Source organism: Enoplosus armatus, chromosome 11, assembly GCF_043641665.1.
Source record: "Enoplosus armatus isolate fEnoArm2 chromosome 11, fEnoArm2.hap1, whole genome shotgun sequence".
Taxonomy (NCBI): Eukaryota; Metazoa; Chordata; class Actinopteri; order Centrarchiformes; family Enoplosidae; genus Enoplosus; species Enoplosus armatus.
The window spans coordinates 7,013,567-7,034,858 of record NC_092190.1 but is presented as its reverse complement, the minus strand read 5'-3'; the positions used below and the strand labels follow the sequence as shown (position 1 = coordinate 7,034,858).

Below are 21,292 nucleotides of genomic sequence, written 5' to 3'. Positions count from 1 at the left end.
ACTGTAAGCAGGCCTGTAGGACGGGTCACTGCCACCAGCAGTCGTTGGTCAACAAATAACTCCAACACTGCTAAAACCAAAATGTCCTCTTTTTACATTTACATTTCTACACCTGCTCAATAAACAAGATACAACACGGAAATCAGAGCGCTTTGGAGTTGTTATGAGGTGGATTGTTTTCTGTTTTGATTGAGTTAGGCTAGTAGTTTCCCCCTACTTTCAGTCTTTGTGCTAAGCTAGGCTAAACACGTCGCAGTCTTTGCTTTGTGCGTGTGCTGGTTGTTACTGAGCAGGTGATGAGGTCAGTGTGTGATGTCATGAGATACTGTGGAGGTCAGGCTTAGAGGTCAAAGGTTACTCTGCAGCAGTAACAGCAGGTTTCGGTAAGTTGTCATGGTGACAGTGATGATGTTGATGATGTTGATGATGATGTGATGAGCGATCAGAGGGCGGAGCTTAGTGCGCAGACCATGTATGGGCGAGCGGGCAGTGTAGCCCAAACCTTAGCTGTATTAGCATGTTAGCTTCACACTGTCGGATGACAAATCTGTGTGCAATAATATGAACGTAAATACTGATTACTGAGACTATTGTAAATAAATGATCAGTAAATTGATGCTAACATTTCAGATGTGACCAGTCATCCTGCACCACTTCAGCACAAACTGTCTACCTGCATCTCTGACACAAGTGAATCTGCAGCTTGCTGGTTTTATTGAGAGAATCACAGAATCCACAGAACTGATTGATCACCGAACAATTAATTACTAATTACCAATTAGTGAACATCTGTTTTCTTTAGCATTAAAGCCTTTGTGTTATGTCTGTGTGGTCCCTCACAGGTTTCCGAATATATCGTCAGTTATTGAAGACAGAAAATCTTAAACCTGGGAGAAGCTGAGGCGAAACAAGCACTCTGCACCCACTATAGATGGGTGTGATTGGCTGGGAGATCAATCAATACAAATACCTCTTTTTGATTTGCCTTCTTCATTAGAAGAATTATTCTGAAAATGTCCACACAGACTCGCATTAAAATTAAAATTATCCACTGAAAGCTGAACTTTTTGGAAAAAAATGTGTTGACCTTGTGTTTTGTTTCGTTCTTGATCTTTGGGAACAATGTATGGTGAAGAGAATCTAAGCTCAAAGGCCCACTTACTAATGATTCTAAGCTTTCAGCCACATCTCACAGTCTTTATTCAGCTGGCTATTTAATTGGACCTTTTGACCTTCGATTCTCCTCACCAGTTGCTGACTTTGTGTTTTTAGAAAATGTATTTTTTCATGTTCACTGATCACAAACTCTGCTCTGCTGGACCAACATTCACTGTGATCTCTGAGGCTCTACATGCTTTTTTTTTAATTATTTTTTTTTTTTATTGATCAAGAATCCTTCACACACTTCTAATTATACTTCACTGTCTGACTGTTGGTGTCTCTTAATTCCTATTGATGTCTATTAATAATGTGTATTTTGTATTGATGTATTGTCAGCGGGAAGCAGGGGAGGGATCACTTTGTAGAGATGAGAATAATAAAGACGTATTTATTTTCAGTACAAATCAGTGCGGACTCCTTTCTGTGTGTGTATGTGTGTGTGGTACTGCCATTACAATTTTGAAGTACTTCTCCTTTCTTTACTTGAGTACTTTTATTTTAAGCGATATTATATTTCTACTCTTTTACATTTCAGATGGAAATATGTTTACAGCCATAGTTTCTAGTTACTTTGTAGGTTAACATTTAAAACATACAAAACCAATAATGATCTTATGGGATGTGATGCATGTTATAGAATACACTATACTTCGACTGACATTTCAACTCTTTCTGTGCTTGAAAATTCATTTTTCAGTATTTAACTGCGATTTCAAATGATTTCAGCATTTGTATTGCGACTGCCACTTCAACTACAACTTCAAATGTTTCATTATTCCAATAATTTCAAATGTTTGAAGTGCAACATTTTCTTCAGAAATGTTTGCATCTTTTATTTGGGTATAATTAAGCAGTTATACAACATTTCGACTGTTTTCCTCCATCATAACGGTTCATTTCATATTCTCACTTACAAACGTAAGGGACTAAAAACGTAACATCCTTGGAGGAGAGATATCATTATCACCTTCAGAGGGCGACACGAAAATAGCCGCTCCGTTCAAACCATTCAAGACTTTTATTATGAAATCCGGAAGCTATCCCTGACCTGGACGTGTTTTAGTTTATTGTAGGAAGTTTTCCGCCAGAAGAACGACACCGATTTAACGGAGGGACGAAAAGTCGGGAAACGGAACGGTAAGAGGATATTTTACAACCAAAGAAAATAAAGTGAAAAGACAGAGTTTCCCTTCAAAGGCGGAGAAGAAAAAGTCTGGAAGTTTTACCAAATAACTAGCAGCTAAGCTAACTAGCTGGAGCTAAAGTAGGATTAGCAGACCAGCTAACTTTAGCTCATCCAAACACACATGGCGATAAAACTGAGACGTTCGTTGGAGGTGGTGTTGGTGTTACATATGATATTGTTGTTTTAATGACCTTCCCAAAGTGACTAAAATGACTAATTTAGACACGGGTTTGTTAATTCAGCTTAATTATATCCGGTGGGAGATGTGATCACTTGATATAGTGTTAGTTTTCCTGTACGTTAGCTACAGGAAAATCTGAACTCCTTTTGAAAAGTGACAAGTGTTACTCGAAACACTTTACATTGTCTTCAAAGGGTCAGTTAATCCAATTAACAAAACAGAAGCGGCGTAGGTATATCCGTGTCTATCTGCTGCGGTTCGGAAATGTCTGTCATTGAGACAGCACGGAAACATGTAAAAACATATCAATATCGTCACTAGAGCTGAAACGATTAACGTTAATCGATAAGTTGAAAAACAGAAAATAAATCGGCAACTGTTTTGGTCATCATCTAATTCATTTGTCAAGTCAAATAGACAATGTTTTGATGATCCCAGCATCTTAAATGTGAGAATTTGCATATTGATGCTTTCCTTATTGTACATTATAATATACTGAATATCTTTGGGTTTTGTTGGTCTGTCAAAAAATGCAATTTGAAGACATCATCTTGAACCCTAGGAAGTTGTTATGAGAATGTCCCATTTACACAGCCAAAATGACCAAATGAGTCATTGAGAAATAATCTGTAGATTAATTGATAATGTGAATAATTGGCTATTACAATACCTATTTACTACAATAAAAAGGAAGTTTTTCCTTGCCACTGTCGCCAAAGTGCTTGCTCATGGTGGGAACTGTTTGGTCTCTATAATGACATTATAAAGAGTAGGTCTACACCTGCTCTATTTGTTAAGTGTCATGAGACGACTTTTGTTGTGATTTGGTGCTATATAAATAAAATTGAATTGAGTAATCATGAATGTGTATGTGTGTTTTTCAGGTATGGACTCTCCAGGCAGAAGTCGAAGCCCCAGTCCTGCACAGAGAGAACCGAGTGGTGAGTAAAACCTGCTGTCACTATTTTATGTTGTTTTTGTTGCAGAAATAGTTGCTGTATTAGTTGTAGGTGTAATTCTGATATTACTCTGATAATATGAGGATAATATAGAGCCTCTCTCTGTCTTCAGGACCTTCAGAGGATGAGTCCAGTCCAGCAGCAGAGAGACCTCAAGAGGCTGGAGAGGTTGAGAGAAGCCCCAAAGAGAGGCAGTCCCCTCAGGCCAGTCCTGCAGGCCACCCCCCCTCGGGGAGTCCTGCCTCCGAGAGCCCTGCCTCCAGCAGCTCAGACAGCAGCAGCAGTAGTGATGAGGATGAACATCACGGGACACTGAGGAAGATTAGGAGCAGCGTGGCCCAGATCAAAGTAAGCGAGGACTTGTGGATGTTACAGGCATCTCATGCTTACATGCTCTGATTTATGTCGACCTCCTGAGAGAAGTCTGGTGTGCAGTCTTTAACACTTGAGCATGTGCCGGAATAATATCTATGAAAGGGAAAATGTTGGTGTGAGAAATATCATAAGCAGTAATGTGTAGGGCCGGAGATCTGCACTGATCTCCTGATTCGATTTCGATTCACAAAGTCCAGAACATTTGTTTCAGTTAAATTCTAAATGATTCATTTACATCAGATAAATACCAATGCTGCATAAAGCACCTCTCAGAATTGATCAATCCATCCATTTTCTGCCGCTTATCTGGGGCCGGGTCACAGTGGCAGCAGGCTAAGCAAGGTAGTCCAGATGTCCCTCTCCCCAGCAACACTTTCCAGCCCCTCCTGGGGGATCCCGGGTTGTTCCCAAGACAGATGAGATATATAATCTCTCCAGCTTGTTCGGGGTCTCCTACCAGTTACACCAGAACGTATCCTGGAAACTTTAAATTTCTTCTACATTCAACAAGTGAGCAACACTGTTGTTTTCTTGAATATAAAAGTACACATTATAGGCTGGACTGAACACATTTCGGCGTTATAAAACTGTAGACCAAGTATTTGTTTTCTTTGGCCAATGGAAAACAACTAAAACATGACACATCAGTATTTTTAGGCCTACATGTGCAAAACAGATAAGCAAGAATAATAAAAGACACTTGCAACACATTATGCCTATTAATAAAAATAAATACATATAGCTACTCGTGGACTGTCAGTACCAGATGCTCCTACTAAGTTGAGCACAGTCAGGGCAGACACTGAAAGTCTGCTTACTAATTCATCTGCACTGTTTGTGTTGACAATACATCAGCCTGATATCTGCAGACAGCGGGCTAGCTAGCGGTAGCTACCTGGGAGGGACAGACTGGACTCACTGTTTAGTCAACTTCCACGGTTTGACATCTTCTCAACAAACACAAACCGAGAGCTCAGATCAGTGTGCAGAGTCTTGTAGATTTAAGAGTCAGTTAGCCATGCTGAGTTGGCTGGTCTACAGCGTTCCATGGCAACAGAGCATGTTTGTGAGACGGAGTAGCCAGGGTTAAATTTAGCTTCATGAAACAGACCAGTGATGAGTGAAGAAAATACTGAAAACATCTCCACTGAATAAGGACGCAGCTTTTTGATTGATAGAATCACAAATAGAAGAGAACTGCGTGTCCATTACTGTCATCTTAGACATGGACTCCCCAGGTACCTACAAGCTTTTACTTAAAGTAGAAACTAACCAAGACTGACTCTAAGCAGCTGTGTGGTCCCTCTTATTCAGCTAAACTCAGACTTAAAAATGGCAGCATGTGTTTCTGTTGGTCCAGTGTTCTGAATCTTGAATTCAGGGATGATCCAGATAATTTTAACATGTGAAGACTGCTGACACTCTTCGTTTATTTGTTGTCCAGAGATCAAGATCCAAGTCCAGGTCCAGAGAGCGAGGCAGATCCAGGTCCAGAGAGCAAGACAGATCCAGGTCCAGAGAGCGAGACGGATCCAGGTCCAGAGAGCGAGGCAGATCCATATCCAGAGAACGAGACAGATCCAGGTCCAGAGAGCGAGACAGATCCAGGTCCAGAGAGCGAGACAGATCCAGGTCCAGAGGACGAGACCGCTCCAGGTCAAGAGGACGAGACCGCTCCAGGTCAAGGGGACGAGACAGATCCAGGTCCAGAGAGAGAGATCGGGACCGCTACGACAGAGGACGCTATGCTCGGTAATAGACACACACACACACACTAAGACCCACACAGCTTTTGATTAGCTCGTAATCATTTTAATAAGCAACTTTTTATTAATTTAAAATTAGGTGATTAATATGTTAAATACCTTGTGAAACCGGGTCATAAAACTTTTTTTTGTAATTCTCATTTTTAAGCCACAGGAGACCAGTTCAGACCTGAGAGGTGTTTTTTAAAGGAGGCTTGATTGAGCCAAACAGTTGCATTAAAAAGTTCTTATTCCAAGTGAAACATAATTTTAAAAAAGTAACAACTAGTCACTTCCTCTCTGCTGGGCCCAGGGATCGCTATGACGATCGCCGCGATGACAGGGGCGGGCGTTTTGACCGCTGGACCAATCGAGATGCAGAGTCAGATCACAGGAGGCGGGGCCGCTCAGCTTCCCCTCCAACAGACAAGGAGCCAGTGGCGGCCGACCAGCCGCCGGTCAAGAAGAAGAAGGAGGAGCTGGACCCGATCTTGACGAGGACGGGTGGAGCTTACATCCCCCCTGCCAAGCTACGCATGATGCAGCAGCAAATCACTGACAAGAGCAGGTAAGAATATTGTTAATTATTTATTTTATCGACGCTAGGTTTAGACAGGGTTTAGTTTTATTCATAACTACAAATCCTGTGTACTATATACTTTGGTCAAAGTAGAGTTATCATTGAGTGAACAGTGGAGCGTGGTGCATTCAAGGACGCGCTGACAGGTGTCAGCTTTGGCTTTTATGAGCTTCATTAGAAAATAAAACCTAGAGTACTCACCAAAAGCAAAAGCATACGTTGTGAAAATGAAAATATGAATATTATCATTTTTGTGGCTGATTTTTAAATCGAAGACATTCCAGCATCTTAATAACACTTAAACGCACCACCCTGGCAGACTGCAAAACAGTCACTTCAACAAAAATGTAACCTTGAGCAGCAATTTTAATTGAACTTGTAGCTGAGATCAATACAGTTTGGTATAATCTGTGTGTGTTGTTACTGATGCCCCGCCCCCTGTGCAGCCTGGCCTATCAGAGGATGAGCTGGGAGGCTCTAAAGAAGTCCATCAATGGTCTGATCAACAAAGTCAACGTGTCGAACATCGTCATGATCATCCAGGAGCTGCTGCAGGAGAACATCGTCAGGGGGAGGTGAACAATAACACACACCAACACACAACTTAACGTGTAACACTCAACACAAATATAAACATCTTTAACAGCAAAACTGACATTTCTTGGCTGCTTCTTACTAAAAATTGGATAACAGAGAAACTTTCTTTACTCGGTATCCCACATGAGAAAGAAAAGTCTGGAAGTTATATGCTGTCTGACTTACTGTCTCCCTGACTTCTCCTGTGACTGTGTACTCATGTGTCTGTCTGTCTGTCTGTCAGGGGTCTGCTGGCACGCTCTGTGCTGCAGGCTCAGGCTGCGTCTCCCATCTTTACTCATGTTTACGCCGCCGTCGTCTCCATCATCAACTCCAAGTTCCCTCAGATTGGAGAGCTGATCCTCAAACGCCTCATCCTGACCTTCAGGAAGAGCTACCGCCGCAACCTCAAGGTACCTGTTTGACAGACTGTATAACTGATTATTTTTCTGTCTGTATGTTGCTGTTGATTAGTGGATCAACGAGTCACATAAGACTAAAGTGACGAGATTCCCAAAGATTGAGGAAGACTGAAGCTGTAGTCCAATGTACAGAGATGAGAAAGAAACTGGAGTCAAATAAGAGAAACAACTGGTGGTCCTGGAAAGTTTTTATGTGTGTGTGTGTGTGTTCACCTAACTACAGCTTATGTCTGTACTGTTTGTTCATTAGAAAATAAGCGGGCAGAAAAATTAGCGGGCAGAAAATTTGATCAAATAAATGTACACAAAAAAAATCAGTTTGTGTTCAGTCTGAACACACCTTTTAGATTTTAATTGGCTGAGTCTTTTTTTGTCGACATTGACATTAAAATAGGAAATGTAAGACCATCATTATAAATATTGGCAGTATTAGCTTTATTAGCAGTAGTATCAGTAATGTATTAAAACCAGTCTGTCTTTTGTTTTCCAGCAACAGTGCCTGACAGCCTCAAAGTTTGTGGCGCATCTCATCAACCAGAACGTGGTAAGTCCTGCTGTCTGACTTTAATATTGATCAAGGGTTTGAGTGTCGATGAGCTCTGATGAAGTGTGTTTACTTACTTACTTACTCTGCTGCCCCCAAGTGGCCAAAAAAAATCAGCTATATGATCTTTACACTTTCAAAAAAATTCAGCCTGATGTATTTGACATCTTTGGAAACTTTGGGATCTATACTAGAATTTGAATGGAGTCAGTTTCTCCTCATCCATATCCTGTGTTCCTTTTTCCACTTTTCCCTCGTTCACTCCTCCATTTCTCACTTCCATCCCCCGTCTCTCTCTCTCTCTCTCTCTCTCTCTCTCTCTCTCTCTCTCTCTCTCTCTCTCTGTGTGTCTGCTCCGATGCCTCTCGCCCTCAGGCCCATGAGGTTTTGTGTCTGGAGATGCTCACTCTGCTGCTGGAGCGTCCGACTGATGACAGCGTGGAGGTCTCCATCGCCTTCCTGAAGGAGTGTGGACTCAAACTGACCGAGGTGTCCCCACGAGGAATCAACGGTACACTGCAGCTACAACCGTAAACTCACTATCATCATTGTCCTCATAGTTTGAGATGAGGACTAATCATTTCAGTTAGAGCTGAAATTATTGATTAATGATTTAAGTCCATTATCACAAAAAAAAATATCAAACATTCTTTTGTTGCTTGATGCTTTTGCCTTTATGTCCTTTTTAGTTTAGTTGGTTGGACAAAACAAGAGTAACTCATCACCCCCTGAAAATCTTGTCTTTGCTGACCTCTAGTGGTTTAATTTCTCACCTTGCTGTAGTGATATACCCAGTTTGTTTTGTGAAATGCAAATTTATCAGTTCAACCTGAAACACAAAAGATTCCGAATATCAGCACAATTCATCAGTGGCTACAAATTCTGCCTGTCTCTCTTTTCAGCCATATTCGAACGTCTCAGGAACGTCCTCCATGAGTCGGCCATTGACAAGAGGGTCCAGTACATGATTGAGGTGATGTTTGCTATCAGGAAGGACGGTTTCAAAGATCACCCAGTGATCCCAGAGGGCCTGGACCTGGTGGACGAGGAAGACCAGTTCACCCACATGCTGCCACTGGACGACGAGTACAACACCGAGGACATCCTCAGTAAGCCACAGAGATGGAGGGGTGGGGTGGGGTGGGGTGGGGGGGTGCTGTGCCTGGCTCTATAACTCTCTCTATAACTCTCTCTGTCGATATAAGTATGTATATGTAGTCCTAACGTTTGTGTGTGTCCACTCAGATGTGTTTAAGATGGACCCAGACTTCCTGGAGAACGAGGAGAAATACAAAACCATTAAAAAAGGTGAGAATGTGCACAAATATCACACTTAAACTGTCCCAATCAGGTGTCACTTCCTTCAAAGTTTAACCAATCAGGTGTCACCTCCTGACAGATATCCTGGACGAGGGCAGCAGCGATTCAGGGGAGGAGGGAGACGGCAGCGAAGAAGACGAAGAGGATGAAGAAGAGAACGAGGTGGAGGGAGAAGGTGAGGCAGACGGGTTGCTCTGCTGAACAGACGTTTTCTTTCTTAAATGAAAGGGGCGTCTCACTGATTTTATAATGTCATCTGTTGCTGGAGGATGGATGTTTTATAAGAACTGGATACCTGCTCGCCTGGCATACGGCAGAAAGTTTCTAGCTTCCAGGTTTACTTCCGAGGAATGTGGCCCTCCGGCTTGGGCTTGACAGAAAACTTTAAACAGTTTCAAACAATCGGCTGAAGTTAGGTTGAATAGAGAGTCATTGTCTCTTTGGTTGTATATAAAACCAGCCCTTTGGTTGTATATATAATGTGTTAATTAGTGAGCTTTAGAGGTGCTGGAAGGTCGCGTTAATGGCTCACAGTGATTATTGACCACTGAGCCTTTTTAAAATCATAACATAGTGATTTAAAATCTCATTACTGAAAGTGCAATAATCCCGCTATAAGCAAGCTGGGAAGCAAGACACAGGAACTTCTTGGGTATTAAGGAGCTATTATAGTCTCATGTTAGACGTTATGTAGATATTCTGATCTGAACCTGATTTTAACATAATAACAAACAGCCAAACAGCATCCTCCATGACCTTTAAAGACATCCTTTCTCTGTCTATCTGTCTCAGATGAGAAGGTCACCATCTTTGATCAGACAGAAGTCAACCTGGTTGCTTTCAGAAGAACCATCTATCTCGCTATACAGTCCAGGTACACACACACACACTCTTCAACAGTAACACACTCTTAAAAATACACACTCACACAGTCAGTGACTCAGTTATCTCTCAGGGTGTTGGCAGTTATTTACAGCTCCTTCTATATTTGATAGACTTGGACTAATATTTAAAGCTGTGTGTGTGTGTAGCCTAGTTACCATGGTTTCTTTGAAGAACAGTTCACAGGTTTGGAGAATAGGATGAAACACTGAAACAGATGGAGAAAATTACACACACAGTAACACACAATTTCACACATGAGCTCACTGATGTGCACTTACTGATTGATTGGTTGATTTATCGATTGTGTCTTTAGTTTGGACTTTGAGGAGTGCGCTCACAAACTGATCAAGATGGACTTTCCTGACAGCCAGACGGTGAGTCCACTCACACACACAAACGCGCACATACACACACTTGGCCAATGTAAAAAGGCATCTGTGACTCACACACACACACACACACACACACATTAAAGAGGATAAATCTGAAAATACCAGACTCTGAAGTATAGATGAGTAAAACAAGCTGACACACAGTCACTGTTAACTAGAAGTGTTGGAACGACAACAGCTGGGCATAAAATCTAGAGCTGAAACACTTAAGTCGATCAAGAGAATTAATCAGCAACAATTCTGACAATAAGTTAATCATTTATTGAGCAAAAATGCTGCCAAACTGGTTCCAACTTCTGAAATGTGTGTATTCATTGCTGACCAGAAGGTGGTGCTGATAAACGGTTCACTATTTGATAACTAAAGGAGGAAGAAGAAGAGATTTTTGGGAGCGTTTCAGTCTTGGCGAAGATGTTTATGTGAGTGTAAACACGCTGCCTTTGTGTCTGTTACTTGTTAATAGCTTCACATCTGTTTGTGTGTGTGTGACAGAAAGCGCTGTGAGTAACCTCATGCGTCAGAGGACAATCAGCTCTGTGTGTTGTTGTTTGTATCTTTGTGAGGACCCGTTTGTGTGTTTGACCTTCACACTGATGACGTGTGGCTCCTCGACGCCTCTTTTCTTGCCAGCGATCGTTGATTTTTATCGGCTGAAATGGAAACGGTCTCTGGCAGATTTGATCAGCAGTGGTAAGAGTTGGTTCCAGCTGACTCGTATTAAAACAAGAACCCTGTAAAAGGGTCTTAAACATGCATTTTGTAGCTACAAACTGGGTATCATGCAAAAACACTGAGGCTAAAGCTAACAGGTTCCAGGCGAAAAGTTAGCATCCTTGGAGCACATTGAAGTTACCTTTTTGTTCTTGTTACTTTTGTTGTCTAGCGTCTTCTTCCCTCATGGCGCTGAAATGCTGAAACCACAAAATCATTGACCCTGTTTGAACAAGGCAACGTCCATCTTTATTGTCAGTCAACTGCAACAGTGTTCCTGACTTGAACACCAAACATATGGTGTACTCCTCTCCTAAAGGGGTTCATGTGAAGGCACCTTGAACATTTAAACGTGTCACATTTAACTGTAATATGTCATTGACTTCAAACGGCTTCTCGCTCTGTACCTGAAGTTAAACACTGCGAACTTTGACCTAAACACATGAGACCGTTCGAGCTGCTGATGGACGTGATGATAAAAAATCCAAACATGGAGAAGAGTTGGCCTCTGCGTGTGTGCGTTGTGGTTGTACTGCTGAAATGATTAGTCGCTTAATTGCTTAGTTGAGCTGCAGCAATTTTGATACTAAACTCATCGTTTAAGTCATTCATCAAGCAAAGATGCGAAACATTCACTGGTTCAAGCTTCTTTTCTCCGTTTTACATTATTGGTTATTGAGTGTCTTTGGGTTTTGGACAGCTGGTTGAACAAAACAAGACATATTTAGACTGTAGATGTAGTTGTGCTTTAGTTGATACTTCATGCTGGAGGCGTCACATCTGTGGCCTCATGACATCATCACCTGTTCATGTTTATATTTTTTATGCAGAGGACAAAGTGATTTTAGTGACATGAATCGTAGATGTAGCTGAATCTGAAGCCACACAGAACGTGAGAGTCCTCACAAGTATACTGAAACCAGCTGCGTGTGAGAGAGAGAGAGGTCAGAGCTGATGACCTTGTCAGTCAGAGTCTCATCAGCATCGGGACTGAATCACTCAACACAACAGCTGGAACACACACACTCTTGTCCTCTGACACAGTCTTCTCACAGCCGCTGTCTCACACACACTTTACAGCCACAACTGACTGAGGTGTTTGAAAAGACATTTCCATTTACTCACAGCTTTCACATCCAAATCAAGATGTCTGAAAGCGTCTCGTGTTGACTAACCAGAACAAAAAGACAGCTGACGACTTCTCGGCTGACCTGCACCCCGTTTCCCGTGACTTAGAAGTTGAGAGTGTTTCTGCTCTTAAACTTTTACACTAATTTCTCAAACCATCTCTTAAGAGTGAGGGCACAAGTACATTGTCAAAAGATTGACATGTGCTGAAGACAATGATGAATATACTTGAAAATAACGACGCTTCTGGCCTCCTTTTGAGCGGGTAGGCGGGAACTAAATTCATCTCCAATCATTTCTAAGAGTGTCTAAAAGTACGATGCTTTTAGGAAACCTCTCGAGATTAAGAAGGTTCATAAGGAAACATATTTGCCTTTTTAAGATGTTTCTGGGAAAGGGAGCCCAGGTCAGTATTTGAACAAGTGAGTGTGTGTCTGTTATATGACACAGACGTTGACACACACAGCTGCTCTCCGCACATCTCCTCAGATTGAGTGATGACGTTGAACCTGGCGTTGGCACCACTTTGGCTGTAGAGTGAGATTTTACACCTCTGCTGCTCTCAGAGTCACATAATACAAACTTTGACCTCATTTGACACTGAGCTTTCAGAGAGTGTTCAATTAGATCACAGCTGGTCGAGAAGCCTGAACGTGAACCTACAGTCAGTCTGAGTTCCCAGGGTCAAAGGTTAACTACACATGATCGTTATTAAAATCTTTTAACTAAAGGTTGTAATTGTAATCCTCAAAACTTTTCCACCTCAGTTCAGATTTTACATCAACAATTTTGATCAATTTGATGTGATTTTTGTATGAACATCTTCCCTCTTTTGTTTATGTGAGCAGAAGGAGCTGTGTAACATGATCCTGGACTGCTGCGCTCAACAGAGAACCTACGAGAAGTTCTTTGGTCTGCTGGCCGGGGTGAGACACAAATACACGCACACACGCACACACACACCAAAAGTGCCATGTAAGCCAGATATTCTTTATTTTCGGTGGTGGTAGTAGTAGTTCCTCAAATAATTTAATTAAAATTGCACACATTCAAAAAGATGGCACCTGAACCCCCCAAGCTTGAAAACAAAAACCAAGGTTTTATTTTTTGTCCATATTGCCCAACCCTAATGAGGACAGGCGGATGCACACACAAGTGGCTCTGTGTGGCTTCCCTCTCTACACCATCATCTGCTGTAGTAGTAACTGTGCACACTAATAAGTAAGTGTGTGGGCACCAAAAACACATCTGAAGCACTGCTGAACTACATGTAACTACACACTGGACAAATTGAAAGCACTTAACTGTGTGTGTGTGTGTGTGTGTGTGTGTGTGTGTGTGTGTGTGTGTGTGTGTGTGTGTGTGTGTGTGTGTGTGTGTGTGTGTGTTAGAGGTTCTGTCTGCTGAAGAAGGAGTACATGGAGAGTTTTGAGGGGATTTTTGCAGAGCAGTACGACACAATTCACCGACTGGAGACCAACAAACTGAGGAACGTGGCTCGACTGTTTGCTCACCTGCTCTACACAGACTCTGTGCCCTGGAGTGTAAGGACACACACACACACACACACACACATATGAAGCTGGTGGTTCTTTCTAATTGATTTTCCTCATAATTCATGGTACCTGTCTGTGTGTCTCTCTCCCTCTCTGTGCTGTGTCTGGTGAATGTCTCTCGACCAGGTGTTGGAGTCTATCAGGATGAGTGAGGAGACCACGACTTCGTCCAGCAGGATCTTTGTGAAGATCCTTTTCCAGGAGCTCTGTGCCTACATGGGCCTCCCCAGACTCAACCAGAGGCTCAAAGACCAGTACGAACACACACACACACACAGAAACCTGTAAACCTTCTGTATATTATTATAATTTATAAGATAAATTAAACTAATGCTGTAATGGAAAGTTAAAATATGAGCACTATGTTTAAACAGAGATACAATAGTAAGGATTTTGTTAGCTACAAATAGTAAAAAGTAACAACATGAATTTAGCATCAGTGCTTCAAGAAACAATACAGTTGGAAAATGTGTGATTGGCTGCTGGTTTCAGATGTTATTAGTCCACTTACTGGTTGGAGGTAACTGATTTATGCCAACAAACAAAGTTCATATTTGAAGAGCTGTGGGTTACTGAAGAATAAAACACAACACACAAACATCATATTCAGCTGGTAACTGTGCGTGCGTGTGTTTTCAGGACTCTGCAGCCGTTCTTTGAGGGCCTTTTTCCTCGTGATAATCCCAGAAACACTCGCTTCGCCATCAACTTCTTCACCTCTATTGGACTGGGTGGACTGACGTGAGGGACACACACACACACTCACACACACACTCACACACACACTCACTCACACACACTCACACACACTCACACACACACACACACACACACACACACACTGTATACACAACATGGCCAAAAATCTGAGGACACTTGAACATTAGACCTGTGATGTGATTGTTTAACATCTCATTCCAAAATCATCTGCATTAACCTGCTGATATAACAGGTTATCTGCAGGTCATAATCTTAAAAATCATTGAATTTAGTTTCTTCAAAAAAGTCCTAAAGTAAATAAAAGTAAGTCCTTTAGAAAGTGTCAAAAAGTCTTACATTTAAATTGCAGGAGTCAAAAACCACACTGTACTGTCCTCTTTCTCTTTCAGGGACGAGTTGAGGGAACATTTGAAGAACGCTCCCAAGATGATCATGACTCAGAACCAGGAAGTGGAATCCTCTGACTCCTCGTCCTCTTCAGCCTCCTCTTCCTCATCTGACTCCTCCTCCTCAGACTCATCCAGCGAATCAGATTCAGACTCCTCAGACTCCTCCTCTAGCAGCAGCAGCAGCTCAGGTACATCTTTATTTATTTCTTTAAAGTCAAACTGAAATGTTTTATTTTTCTGTTACAACATACATATCTGCTCTGTAAATCTTCTTGGAGAAGAAAATCAGAAACCAAAAGGAAGACATTTATATTTTATATTCTAGACTAAATTCAAAGATTTGTATCGTTATATGAAAAATGAAGGGGACCCACGCATATGGACTAAGGAGATCGAAGATGTAGGCTGGTGCCAGTCCATGCAGAACTTACATAAAACAAAAACTGCTGCATTTTGTACCAGGAGAGTGCAGGCAAGCTAGAAAAGACTGACTGAAGCCCTCATAAGGAGAGTTGCAGTATTCAAGACGTGAGGTAAAAAAAGCATGTAAGACTCCAAAATAAAGAAAAGGTTTTATTTTTGGTTTTGACCTTATGTGAAAAAAGCTTCTGCTAATGCTTATTTCTGGCATGTGTACAGAGATTTGAAGACAGGCCCAAGAGAATTGGCTGTACCACGAGATTATATTACTCCATTAGGATACCATCAGTTCTCAGTAGAGACAATCAAATCACACCGTGTAAACTATATTTCCATAAAGCAGTAATGTCCCCTCAAAGCAGATGACGGCCCACCTAGAGTCTGGTTCTGCTCGAGGTTTCTGCCTCTTAAAAGGAAGTTTTTCCTTGCCACTGTCGCCAAAGTGCTTGCTCATGGTGGGAACTGTTGGGTCTCTGTAATAACATTATAAAGAGTCGGTCTAGACCTGCTCTATTTTGTAAAGTGTCATGAGATGACTTTGTTGTGATTTGGCGCTATATAAATAAAATTGAATTGAATTGAAAAATTGAATTTTTATCATATGAAGTTACACTGACTAACATCCAGACAGCAGCCTGCTACACAACACAAGAGCCACAGACTTTCAACAACAAATCACATTAGCTTTCATGCTAAAGTCTCCTTCTCCATGAACACACGTCTTGTCCTGCATCTTAGCCTGTTGAACGAGCGACCAAACAAACATTCATCGGGGAAAGGTGCACGGCTAACGTCAGTTTGCTGGCTAGCTAGATAATTAGCTGCTCAGCTGCAGCATGTTATACAGCTTGTAAAGCTAGTGTGGTTCTTACTTTTTAATACAGCTGCTAACAACACAGTCTACCCACTGCTTGTAAGCTGCTGCTACAGTTGGCTGAGAGAGACAAACATGTTTAACACATTATTCTTGACTACAAAAGATGAGTAAACATGACTTCCGTTGGACTTTAAATATGTGTTGGTGTGAATGATGGGGACCTTATTGCCTGGAGCATTCTGGGTTATGAAGTCCTGAACAGTTTCTTTTCTTTTAGTTGCCTCTTTAAAATGAAATTGACAGATGAATGAGTGAGTGATCGATTTATAGATGAGTGATTGCTTTTTTTTCCCCACTTGTCCTCTAGACTCAGACACCAAACACAGAAAGAAGAAGAAGAGAAAAGAACAGAGTGAGGAGAAGAAGAAGAAAGAGAAGGACAAGAAGAAGAAGAAGAAGAAAGACAAACCCTCTGACAAGAAGCGAGCCGGACGCAAGAACGAGGAGGAGGAGGATGACAGTGATGACGAGAAGCAGGCGAGGAAGGACAGGAAAGGCCGTGCCCGTGAGGTGGAGGAGCGCGGGCGTGCCCGTGAGGTGGAGGAGCGCGGGCGTGCACAAGAGGTGGAGGAGCACGGGCGTGCCCGTGAAGTGGAGGAGCGTGGGCGTGCACAAGAGGTGGAGGAGCGTGAGCGTGCACGTGATGGTGCCCGCCGGAGCAGACGAGACGAAAGAGGAGACGAAGAAGATGAACAGGAGGAGAGGAGACGAAAAATGGACGTTCAAGGCAGACAAAGAGATGGAGAGAGGGAGAGAGAGAGAGACAGGGGGAGGGACAGAGAGAGAGAGCGAGCGAGAGAGAGGGAGAATGAGGAGAAGAGAGAGAGCGAGAGAGATGGAGAGAGGCAGAGGGATAGAGAGAGGAATAAAGAGAACAGAGACAGGAACAGAGAGCGAGAGGAGAGGAGGAGGAGATAAAAGTCTTCATCCCTCCGTCCTGAAGCAGCAGTGATGACAGTATCCATCTTTTCCTTCTGTCATCCCTCTCTTACCTCATCCCGTCGCACTGGTGTTTTGGATTTGGGACCCGTCTCTCTCTGTCTCTGTCTCTCTGTCTGTCTGTACTTTCTATTATTGATTTTTGTTGTTGATGAAATGCAAAAAACAAAACACATTAAAGTTGCTTTAGATGTTTTTTAATCTGTTTCTGTTTCAACTGTTTCCAGCTTCTGAACAATCGCACACTATTTTATTTTACTGTGCAGTCAAAGGAAGCTGCTGTCAGCGACTGTCCTCACCAGAGAAACAACAGACTTAAAGGAATAGTTTGTCCTTTTGGGAAATTTGCCTATTCACTTGCCCCACTTCTTGGCTGAGAGTTAAATGAGAAGATTGATGCTCTCATGTCTGTACGCCAAGTTTGAAACTGGAGCCAGTAGCTGCTTAGCTTGATGTAGCTTAGCATACAGACTGGCAACACAGGGAAACAGCTAGCTTGGCTCTGTCCAAGGTTTAAAAATATACCTACCATTATTTCCAACGGCGAAGAATCAACATGTTGCATCTTGTTTGTTTATTCTGTAAAGAAAGTGTAGAAACAACTATTTGCGGTTTCGTAGGGGGTTATGCGTTGGACTATTTCTTGGCTATTTCAAAGATGTTTCTCTGGATGTGGTTTAAATTACAGGACAACCAGTGAGTTTGTTCATTTGTGGGGCTGAAGCCAAAACATTAAATCACCTCACCTTCCTTAGAAAGTCAATCCAGTCCTTATGATACTTTATTATGTCATTACATCTCTTTTCAGGCTAGTTTCATTTCTCATAATGTATTAATTTAATTAGTGGCTTATACAACTACAGGAACATCCAGTGGCTAGGAGTGAACACTATGACCAGGACGCACACTTGACTGATGAACAAAGGCATTAAGATATGAATCTTTCAGGTAAAACATGAGATCGATGAAGGCTGTTACAGGAGTTGAGTGTGTGAATAATATACGTCTCGTATTTGTAAAAGGGTTGTGAAAGAAAACACACCAGTAATAATGTGTGTTTGTTAAAATGAAAAATATAAGAAAAGGCATGAGCCACAAGCACATGACAAATTAAAATACTGAAGTCTGCAGAGTCCTTAGCAAACCTAAACAACTAGCAACCACCTAGCAACGCCCAGGCAACCACCCTGATGATGCCATAGCAACTGCTTGCAACTTGTAGAAACCGCTTAGTAAAGTCCTCAATTGATTGGAAAGACATAAGGACCACCTGGAAATGCAGTAGCACCACTGAAACACCCCAAGAACGGACTGGAAAGCCATATTTATGACTTAGCAACCAACTAGCTACCACAAACAACCGAGCAACTACTGTAACATCTCACTCACAGGTAACTCACAACTCGACTTGAACTTAACACCAATGACTTGTGACTTGAAATGACTTAATGTCCTCTTCATGCCCAAACATTAAAATTTGTATGATAAAAAAGCGAGCAGTGAAACAACTCCTGACGGCAGCTACAACGAATATTTAATATTTAATCAACATTTTATATCTTCTGCCGTTCATCTCATTTTTTGGTTTTATCTATGATGATGTGTGGTCAATAATTATTAGGTAAAATGTACATAGCTCCTCTCTGAGATCCTCTGTGAGCAGGAAAGTTCTAAATGGAAGTTAACAAGCTTATTTTATGTCCTGATGGTGGGACGACAGGAAAAGTCAAGGTCACCTAAATCATTATCATACTTCCTTTGGGAAGCATGAATACCCACAGTAAACATGTGAATGTCTCATATCTGTCAATTTAATATGATGCTACAGCTTTTAAGAGGGGTTTATGTGCTTGAATATTTCAGGGCATATTGGGGTGTTGTCATCACTGTGGGGTTGCCAGGCAACCAGCAGAACACCGGGAAGTCACTGTGCCTGACATAGTGATAATCCCACTTTAGAGGTGCTGATAGGTGCATTTTGTTAAACTTTGGAACTTGTTGATTTTATTTTTCTTGTTGGTTTTATGCTGGACTATTTCTTGACCAGGACCATTAACTTCCTTTGGACTGAGCTAGGCTAGCTGTTTCCCCCTGTTTCCAATAAGCCAAACTGCGCTAACTGTCCAGCTCCATATTTACCTTACAACCATGAGAGTGGTGTCAATCTTCTCATCTAACTCTCAGCAAAATAGTGAATAAGCATATTTTCAAAATTATTTCTTTAACAGAAAAATGTTTTGATCTAGAGAGTGGATCAGGTGGTAGCAGCTGTTTAAAATGTCCAAACACTTCAGGAACCCAGATGATACCACATATGATTAACCAGCTCTGTTGCCAACACACACACACACGCAGATAATTTGCTGCTACAGTAAACACACTGAAACTCGTCCTGTTTCTCAACAAGCTTCAATAGCAGAACATTCTGTATTAAAGCAAATGTGACTTAAAAACCCAACAAACCATCACAAAAATCCACTTTATCGTGGAACAGGTGACCAGCAGCACCCCTGGGTGCCGCAGGTATATTCAGGTGTTTGGCTCATACAGGCTCATCAGTTTCAGGTTTTACCACTTCACACTGAAAAATGAAGGTTGTTGAAAGCAGTGTTTTTGTTTACAGTAAACAGTCTCTGGTGGTGTCAGCTCAGACTATGCTGATGTCTGCAGTTCACTGAGTCTCATTTCTTCAACAGGAACAACAGTGTTAACAGTTTCTGAAGTCTGACCTTTCCCATCGTGCAGCACCTGCCTGGTTTCTCCACGCAGCCCTGATCTAGTCTGATCTAGACCGGGTCTCGATCATCTCCTGCCCGACACGATGTAGTGTCACTGCACACTAAAAGTCACACTCTCAGCTGTTGAGGGCAAGTCACACCAGGGACGAGGAGCTTAATAAAAAACAGGTAAACTGTGAGACACCCTCACCTCTCTCCGCCATGAGCAGGAAACATCTGTCACTATGGATACCAACTGTGTAATGTGCTTTTTCCCTGTGTAGATGGAGATTTAGTGACAAAGAGATGTTTAAATTTGAATTCTTTTTATTCTGTTCATTTTGTTTGTATCCACTGTGAACAGTGTAAGGGGGGAGTTTTACTGTCCACTACTCCTTCCTCCTTGCAGTTTTTGGACATCCCTCAAGTCGAGCCCTTCACGTGAACATGTATACAGAGGCGGTGTGGAGATAAGGAAGATGGGGGGGGTTTTCTACTTTGTAACATCGCTCTGCAAAGTCTTATTATCTTCAAATATGGATGTTATTGTTACGTGATTTTCCTTTTCAGAATAACCAGGACTGTTTGAAAATGGAGATTTATTTGAAGTGAAAAGTTGCTGTCAAGATTTATAATGGCTTATGTAAACAACATGTAAACAAATGCCTTGAGTAACAGTGACACAACTAACCAGTGTAACCTGTGGGCAGCAACTATGATCAGGTTTTACTCAAATCAAACCACGTCACTAACCAGCCTTTGTTTGCTATAACAACACGTAAACAATGGTTACAACCAAGTGTGATATTTAATTTTCATCATAGGGACCAGAGCTATTGATATATTGACTGACAGCGAGATAGACCAATCGGTGCGTGTGAAAGCCTCACTTAAACAGTGGGCGGGACTGATAGGGTTAATGTTGTGAGTCCCAGCTAACACACTGTATTTAGTTCCTGACGGTATAAATCAGTGATTTGCTGCACCATCGGTGTGCTCCCAGTGTTGGCCGTCTCTTCAGTCTAACAGGAGGACATTTTTAGCTCCTGCTATTACTAATTAAGCTCCCCCACAATTACCTGCCACTGCTGCTGAGCCTTTCTGTTTGATTAACAACGATCTCCTCAGGGCGGCTTCGGTCCAGAAGAAGATCCACCTACCTTACCTCTTCAGAAATCCACAGGAAAGCGTGTACTGGTGGTCATATTAGCCTCTGAGGTGAAACTTGCTGCTGCACAGTTGAAGTAACGTTACTGTAAGCATTGACTTTGTTATTTTAGGTCAAAAGACTTCCAGATGTCAAGCCTGAATCCGGTCTATGTTTGGTTGGAAAGTTGAAGATTTTAAGACATTTGTTTTAGGTATCGACTACCAGAAAAGAGCTGACAATTTAATTAAATTTAAAATACTTTATTCGTACCTGAAGGGGCAATTTGGGGCAAGTGAGCCTGCAAATAGAAGAACACATTGACACTTCATTTACACACATACAAAACCATCTAGACATAC

General features: G+C 41.9%; 1 protein-coding gene across 1 annotated transcript; it reads left to right on the top strand.

Annotated features, from left to right (window-relative positions):
• Positions 1-2,253: 2,253 nt before the first annotated feature.
• cwc22 (CWC22 spliceosome associated protein homolog) lies at positions 2,254-17,267 on the top strand. The gene is made up of 20 exons (XM_070914253.1): positions 2,254-2,298; positions 3,413-3,469; positions 3,600-3,835; positions 5,307-5,614; positions 5,921-6,175; positions 6,634-6,762; positions 7,008-7,176; positions 7,676-7,729; positions 8,105-8,240; positions 8,632-8,838; positions 8,975-9,037; positions 9,129-9,224; positions 9,842-9,923; positions 10,248-10,308; positions 13,014-13,091; positions 13,557-13,709; positions 13,848-13,975; positions 14,361-14,462; positions 14,831-15,018; positions 16,435-17,267. The coding sequence occupies exons 2-20, from the start codon at positions 3,415-3,417 to the stop codon at positions 17,043-17,045; spliced, it is 3,111 nt and encodes a 1,036-aa protein (XP_070770354.1). The 5' UTR covers positions 2,254-2,298; positions 3,413-3,414; the 3' UTR covers positions 17,046-17,267.
• The last annotated feature ends 4,025 nt before the right edge of the window (positions 17,268-21,292 follow it).